Source organism: Stegastes partitus, unplaced genomic scaffold (assembly GCF_000690725.1).
Source record: "Stegastes partitus isolate 25-593 unplaced genomic scaffold, Stegastes_partitus-1.0.2 Scaffold1602, whole genome shotgun sequence".
Lineage (NCBI taxonomy): Eukaryota > Metazoa > Chordata > Actinopteri > Pomacentridae > Stegastes > Stegastes partitus.
In genome coordinates, this window is record NW_007579333.1 from 193,928 (window position 1) to 202,138 (window position 8,211).

Below are 8,211 nucleotides of genomic sequence, written 5' to 3' on the forward strand. Positions count from 1 at the left end.
CAGAACACCACCCAGCAGGTCCACCAGAACACCAGAAAGAGACGCAAATGAATGAAATTGTTACAAAATGATACAATTGCCCAGAACCCAACAGAACCACAAAGAAACGTTTTATGTAAAAGCTGGGCAGAACCATCAGCAGAGGAACCAGAACCTGGAACACCTACGATCAAAAAGAACAAAATGAACACAAAGTGCTGCAACAGACGCACAGTTTCTGCAGAACACACAGAACCAGAACCGCACATCGGGACGGATCCAACAAACTGCAGAGAGACTCAAATAAACCCAGACAGACGCAGAACGTCCGGACCGAGCTGCAGGCCGGAAAATAACGAAAACGTTTTTATGTTCATGTGGTTCTGCTGTCTGCTGGTTCGGTTCTGTCCTGTCCTGTTCTGTTCGGTTCGGTTCTGTGTTTTTCATAACTAAACGTCCGGCTGTTGACTTAAATCCTGAAATCCTTCCACTTCACCTCCAACAGCCGCAGAGCTGCGGGTGGTTCGTTTCGGCCCGGTTCTGACCGTCAGAATGTTCTTATGGGTCTTTTGTGTGACGTGATGTTTTATATTTAAATACTGGTCTCGGGTTCGGTTCTGCAGCGGGGTGCCGGTGCTGCGGGCCTGTGGCTGTGGGAATGGGCCCTGAAGGCGGTTCTGGTGCAGCTGACGGTACCGCCGCTGCCGCTGCGCATTAAAAGCTTTTTAAATGCGGATTATTGGCGCAGCGTCTGAGCGCCGCATGAATACTAACGAGGCCGCAGCGCCGCTAATCACGTTAGCGGAACAATATCAGAGCGCCATTTGGGCCCGTTCCCAGCACCTCCTCCTCCGGCCTCCTTTCACCTCCTCGCGGCCTCCGCCTCCCCGCGCCTCCCTCCGCCTCCCCGCGCCGCTCCTCTTGTGCTCTTGTCTTTACGCGTGCCAGTCACCTGCCGCTGACTCCACGTCGTCTTTCTGCATAGAGTGCTTCTTATTGGCCGCCCAGCGCGGCCCGGAGCGGCGGAACCGGGGCTCTGGGAGGCTTTTTGTTGTCCAAAGCCCATTAAGCGTGTCCTCCACTCAATGAGGACGCGCCTCCATCAGGAGCTTCGCGTGTGCGTGGCGGCTGCAGCCAAACTCTGCTGCTGCCACAAAGAGAAAGAAAATCCTGCTTCATTCAGTCCCGTCCATTCAACACACATTTACAGATGATCAGCCGTTGGCCCGGTTCCGTTGGCCCGGTTCCGTTCTCTCCGCCGCCTCCGGCCGCGGCGCGGAGCCCCGGGGCGCTGAGCGGGGCAGGGCCGCCACGAGGCCGCCGGAGGAGAGCAGCGAGCCGCCGGGAGCCGCCGCGGCCGGAGGAGAGTGAACGATAATTATAGTTAATTAATTACAATGAAATATAAAAGTGATCATTAAAGATCAGCTGCGGACCGGCTCCGAACAGTCCAACACATTCAAATAAAACATCTGCAGCCTTCGGAACCGGTCCTGAAAATCACAGAATGGTTCCGATTCAGTTCCTCCTCAAAGGTTCTCATTAAGGTTCTGATCAAGGTTCCGACTGCTTGTGCTCCAGTGTTTGAATTCTGATTCTAATAATAATAATAATAATAACAATAATAAAATTATTATTATTGTTACGTAAATTATGTTTTTATTATTATTGTTATTTTGTTTATTGTTGTTTTTATTATTATGTCTATTAATAATATTAATAAACATCATATTATGGACTTTATGATGTTTATTATTAATCTGTTTTATTTTGATATTTTGAGCTCAACATTTAAAAATATATTTTTCCTGCAGCTTCATCAAATCAAATGGAATTAATTCTGATGTGTGTGTGTGTGTGTGTGTGTGTGTGTGTGTGTGTGTGTGTGTGTGTGTGTGTAGGAGGAGGATGATGATGGAGGACGAAGACGGCACCTGTTGCCATGGTGATTCTTCCTCTAATCAGTTTGCTGTCAGTCAAACTGCTGCTGCTCTTCATCTTCATCTGCCTCAGTTCAGCTTTTTAAAATCTGCACCAACACACACACACACACACACACACACACACACACACACACCCTCAGCCTGTATGTGTGTGTGTGTGTGTGTGTGTGTGTGTGTTGCTGCGCTCTTTTTCTTTGTGGTCGTTATTTACTTTAGTTGTGATCGTTTCTGTCTCTGTGTGTAGTTTTGTGTAGTTTTGTGTAGTTTTGTGTCTCAGACGTGTTACCAACTCCTCTGTTCTGCTCGTCTTCAGGTTCTGCTCAGGGGTTGTGGAGCTCCTGGTTCTGGACTCGTTCTCAGGTATCTCCAGAGTTTGCAGAACCGCCGTCTGTGTTCTGCAGGTTTTCTGTGTGTTTGGCTGCATCTGTCCTCCATGTGGTGATGATGATGATGATGGTGATGATGATGATGATGATGATGATGATGATGATGATGATGATGATGATGATGATGATGATGATGATGATGATGATGATGATGATGATGATGCTTGTGTTGGACCATAAAGTCCTGACTGAGGCAGCGGCTCTGGTTCTGGCCGCTTGTGTTCTGGTGTCAGAGAAGGCCTCCTGGTGTCAGGCTCTGGTCCCGACCTTCAGCCAGAACACTGACCACCTGCGGCTGGTTTGGACTTCACGGTGTGACGCTGTGGACCGGTTCTATTGGACCCGAACCTCAGGAGGAGGATCCAGGTCTGTGTGTGTGTGTGTGTGTGTGTGTGTGTGTGTGTGTGTTGTCAGTCTGCTTCATGTCACGAGTCTGAGCTGTAACCGGAGCCAATGGCAGCGCGTGCCCCCCCGGTAGGAGGGTCAGGCCCGGTATATATTCGGCGTCTCGCCCCGGACGGAGCCGCAGCTCCTCCGAGCCTCTGATCAGCTCAGACTCCACTTCGGAACCGTCCAGAACCTCCCGGAGCTGCAGCTCACCGCCTGTTTCCGAACTCTGCCGGACTTTCCTCCTGCCGGTCGCTCGTCCCCGCCATCATGGGCTCGGTTCTGCCCGGACCGTCTCTGGGCCTGAAGGCCGCCGTGAAGCCGCAGCAGCAGCTGAGCCTGTCGGACATCATCACCTCCGACATCCTGCACAGCTTCCTGTACGGCCGCTGGCGGCACGTGCTCGGCGAGCAGCAGCACCAGCAGCACGCGCACCTGCAGCATCACCTGCAGCACGAGGACCGGACGGCTCCGAGCGCGAGCCCCAAGACCGCGTTCACCGCCGAGGTGCTCGCGCAGTCCTTCTCCGGAGGTCAGACATTTACCGATCAGTGTGATCGATCACTGATCGATCAGATGTAACTTTTCTGTCAGTTTCATTCATTGTTTGTTGTTTTGATTTTTGATGTTTTAATTGACGCGGTTTCCTTCATGTATGTTTAAAGCCTGATTGATCATCGGTCACAGTGATCGATCCGCGTCACGCACTGAACACTGAGCTCCTGTTTCTGATCAGATATCGGTTCGTTTGGTACCGGTCCAGTTATCGATGGATTCGGTGAAGTTTGTTTCCCGGAGGTTTAAATAATCATTTAATGAAATTATTACATCGAAAGATAATTAATGAAATGAAATCCGCTCGTTTTGTTCTCTGAAGGCGATAAAACAAAAAAAAGAAAAGAAATAAAAATCTAAATCTAAATAAAAATAAAAATAAAAATAAAAATAAAAATAAAAATAAAAATCAAACTCAGACGGTTTATTTTTTTTACCAACAGCAGAAATCAGGTGAATTTAATGTTTAATCTGCTGCGAAAAAAAAAATAACGTTTCAACAAAAAAACGTGTTTAAATGTAATTATTTTCTATTAATTATTGTTAATTAATCCTCATCAGGACCTGATCAGACTGTTCGATCCGCTGATCAACGGAGTTATTAAACTCCAATCAGATATTTATCAGCTAGCTAACGGACCTATTGCTGATCGATAATTAATTCCTGACATATCCGCCCGTGGTTCTGCTTGTTTTCAGCAGTTCTGCCGGAGTTCGGCCCTCCGCGGCCCGCCGTCCCGCAGCAGCCGCTTTTAATTTTAACGGAACTTTGACGTTAAATTCGTTTCTGATTTTGGTAAAATTCGTTCAGAATAATTTCAGACAACGTGTCCAGGGTTCGGTTCGGAGTCTCGGCGCTTCCGGTTCGTTTCTACCGAATTATTTCTGCTGCGCAGGAATGTGGCTCGCGTGAGGCGAGTCTGCGCTTTTCTTCTGCGCCGGTTTTTAACTCGGATTATCTTCCAGCCTTTAAGTCTCTTGTCTGCTTAACGTCAGAGCGGTTTCACGGTCCGGACCGGAGCGTGAAACCGGCGCCGACATAAAGGAGGCGGACGGCCCGTCGCTTCTTCTGTTTGGTCCCGTTTCTCTTGTTCGGGGTTTCTTCCTGCGCTCATGAATTTAGAGTTCTGTGTTCCGTGTTCCGAGTCCACATAAAGCGGCCGCCGAGGCAGAACAAGACGTTTGTCCCGCTGCCTTCACGGCCCGTGGGAAAGAAAAACAAAAACAAATTAGTTCCGTTAGGAGCAGAAGAACTGAGTTTAAGATGTGTGACTGTGTTCGGTGCAGAGGTCCAGAAGCTGTCCAGCCTGGTTCTGCCCAGCGAGGTGATCATCGCGCAGAGCTCCGTCCCAGGTGAGCTTCACGGATCCGCTGCTGCTGCTCTGAATGTTGTGGCCGTCGATCAATAGCTGATGGTATCGATCTGTGTCCAGGGGAAGGTTTGGGGATCTTCTCCAAGACGTGGATCAAAGCCGGAACAGAAATGGGTCCGTTCACGGGACGCCTCATCTCCCCGGAACACATCGACCTGTACAAGAACAACAACCTGATGTGGGAGGTGAGGAGGCAACTTCATCACCGCAACTGGGCAACCAGTGTTTCCCTGTTGATCAATAATCAGCGGCTCGGTTCTGAACGATCAGAAAACGGCGGAACGTGAGGATCAGAGGTTCCGCCAGCGGCTCACTGGGTCCAGAGATGAAGACAGAAACCAGAAAGCTGTTGACTAACTAGTCAGACTAGTTAGCAGGTTATCAGAACAGCTGCTGACTGAAGACACATATTTACATTTATTGATCAGTTAACCTCCATAAACCATCCAGCTGGTTCATTAGTTCACTAATTAGCTGACCGGGTGATGTAGCTCTAACCAGCTAACTACCAGCTGTTCCACTCCTATAACCGGCTAGTAGCGACTCACCCGACCAGCTAACGAAAACTAGTTATCTAAATAAGCTAACTGATGTGGTTCTAATGAACTGCTGTAGCAACTAGCCAGTGACTCAACAAACTAGCACGATTGCTGTTTGCTAGTGACCTAGCTTGCCGACAAGCTAGCCAACTAGCTTGCTGACTGTTAACTTGGTAACTGACTTTATAAACTGTCTGAATGGTCTCAGGTTGCTAACTAACTAGCCAAGACACCCGACTGATTGGTCGACTCAATTTTAAAACAATAACTTTGCTGTCCAACCAGTTAGCAAAAATAAATGACTAAATGCTGACTAAGTGATTAGCCAGCTCTAACTACCTACTATAGCTAACTAACCAAATGCTTACAACAAACAAACTTTCTATCTCTTTACTAGTGGACTAACTAACTAACTAACTAACTAACTAACTAACTAACTAACTAACTAACTAACTAAGCAACCTGACTGATTGACCCGCAGAATTTTAGCCTGCGATTAAACTGCTAGCTTCCCTTCAGTCAGGTTCTGAATTAACTAACTAACCAGCAGTCTGTTAGTGCTAATTAGCTACTGTAGCTAACTATCTAACTAACTACCAGTGACTAGTGACCAGTGGGTATCTGCTAACTTTTAACAGAGCTAGTAAATGACTGACTAACTAGTGAGATATGCTGTCTTTTTACCAGTTAGCAGTTAGCAGGAGGTTTAAACCATCAAACTAACTAAGTTAGCGCGTTAAAAGCTGAGCTAGCTGTGATGTGATTGGTCCCTGTGTTGGTGTTTAAACTAGAGAAGAGTGTTTATTGGGCTGTTTTGTGATGATCGGATTAGCCAACAAAGCTAACTGAGCAGGCTGTGACGTGATTGGCTGCTGTGCTCCCCAGGTGTTCAACGAGGACGGCTCCGTCAGGTATTTCATTGACGCCAGTCAGGAGGACCAGAGGAGCTGGATGACCTACATCAAGTGTGCGAGGAACGAGCAGGAGCAGAACCTGGAGGTGGTCCAAATCGGCAGCAGCATCTTCTACAAGGCGGTGGAGGTCAGTGAACGCACCACGAGGCCTGTCACACCTGAACACGGTTTACCTGCAGCTGAGGAAGCGAAAACCCTCTGACCTCTCAGCTCAGAGGGTTTTCGCTTCCTTCAGGGATGTTTGTCAGAAGGCTCGTGGTTCTGTGCTCATGGTCGGTTCTGGACGGTGGAAACGGGTTTCTGGTGACAACAGGCCCGAGGCAGTGACGCGCTGCTCACGCTGTCAGGATGAGTCGGGTTTGGTAGAAAAGTCCAGCGAAGAGCTAAACGTCTGTCTGTGGAGCTTCTGGTGAAACGTTCAGGTCTGACAGGAAGCTAACCCTAACCCAGGACCGTCAGACCCCCAGACTGTCAGACCGTCAGACCGTCAGACCGCCAGACCGTCCTGACGAGATCAGAACAAGCTCAGTGAAGACTTCCTCACGTCGTCTTCTGCTGCCATCATTGATTCATAAATTATTTATCAGATTATTTATCAGATCATTGATCAGATCATTTATCAGATCATTTATCAGATCATTGGCTGTCAGAGGTTAAAGCAGCTGATGGAGGGACATGAAACGATTCAGGAAAACCTCTGATATTCATTAAATGAACAGCAGAGTGTTTTTTTAACGTTCCTCATGAGGAAACCAGCAGACTGTCTGTCTGTCCGTTTAAAACACTGGATTTAGTTTTTGTTCCTGAGAAATAATCAGAATGTGAGTTTCTGTGATTTGTCTTCATGGAGAGAATAAATCGAAACACGAGTCAAAGCAGAACCAGATGGATCAGAACCTTCAGCGGTTATTCCCTTCATTAGCATGACGCTGATGTATGAGGCAGACGTCTGACTCGTTACTGTAACGAGTCTGAATCCTGACGACAGGCTGGACACCGACCAGAAAAACCTTCTAACGGTCAAGTCTGAGTGTTTCTACATTTAAACGTGGAAGAAGAAGCTTCTCCTTAAATGCAGGAAACACAAATGAAATTCCTTCATTTTAATAAACGGACTTTAAAGCCTGAAGCAGCCGATCAGAGACTGACGGCGGCTCCACGCCTCCGTCCAGCGCTCAGGACGCCACCAAGCAGCAGCGGCTTCGTCTCGCCGCCGCCGCCGGCTTCAACACACTCAGCGTTTTCTCTCCGAGTCGACACGACGAGTCGCACTCGAACGCCTCGGTCCAGACGTTAAAAACAGAAACAGCCTGAAGGTTACGACGAGAACGTTTCTGAATGCAAGAAGGAAACATTACCACAGTCAGTTATTATCATTATTATGATGGTTATTATTATGATTGTTATTATTATTATTATTATTATAAATATCATTGTTAATAGTAATAAATATAATAAATAAATATAATAATAATAAATATAATAACAACAACAATAGCAATAATTAGGACAAATATGTGTGGATCTAAATGGGCAGTACGGAGGTGACAGAATTTAAATGAAGTTTGTTCTGAAGGTAAAAACGGTTCAAACCTTCAGAACCAAACCTGACCTCTGATCAGTTTGAGGTGAAACATCGTCTCCTGACTCTCAGGAAATTGAGAAGAACCCGGTGGTTCTAAAAGGCGGTTCTGAGGAGTTTATCGTCGCTCCTTGATCCGGATCATTTATCAGAACACGTTCTGCTGCCATGAGAACCTGTTGGTTGGTTTTCTGCTGTTCATCTGCAGCATGAGTGAGTGAACCAGTGCTGAGTCCAGGTTCTGGTCCAGGTTCTGGTCCTGCAGTGTTTCCATCATGTGCTGCAGCAGAAACAGACGTTAGAGCCGCAGTTAAAATACATCAAAGTAAATAATTCATCACATTTAGAGTGTGACGGAGCTGAAACGGTAGAACCACGGTGGTGTGTGTGTGTGTGTGTGTGTGTGTGTGTGTGTGTGTGTGTGTGTGTGTGTGTGTGTGTGTGTGTGTGTGTGTGTGTGTGTGTCGCCTCTGAGGCTTTTATAGAAGCTACTTTACAGAAAAAGGTTTTTATTTTTTTTTCCTGCTCATAAAAACAAACATTTCCAAGTGAA

The 8,211-nt window shown here is 47.2% G+C and overlaps 1 protein-coding gene across 1 annotated transcript in view; it reads left to right on the plus strand.

The window, feature by feature from the left end:
- The first annotated feature begins 2,900 nt into the window (after positions 1 to 2,900).
- LOC103371524 (PR domain zinc finger protein 12-like) overlaps positions 2,901 to 8,211 on the plus strand; it is an 11,775-nt gene continuing 6,464 nt past the window's right edge. Inside the window, exons 1-4 of the mRNA XM_008300875.1 lie at positions 2,901 to 3,227; positions 4,538 to 4,603; positions 4,684 to 4,808; positions 6,048 to 6,203. Coding sequence (XP_008299097.1) covers positions 2,966 to 3,227; positions 4,538 to 4,603; positions 4,684 to 4,808; positions 6,048 to 6,203 — 609 coding nt within the window. The 5' untranslated portion in view covers positions 2,901 to 2,965. The remainder of the gene's footprint in view (positions 3,228 to 4,537; positions 4,604 to 4,683; positions 4,809 to 6,047; positions 6,204 to 8,211) is intronic.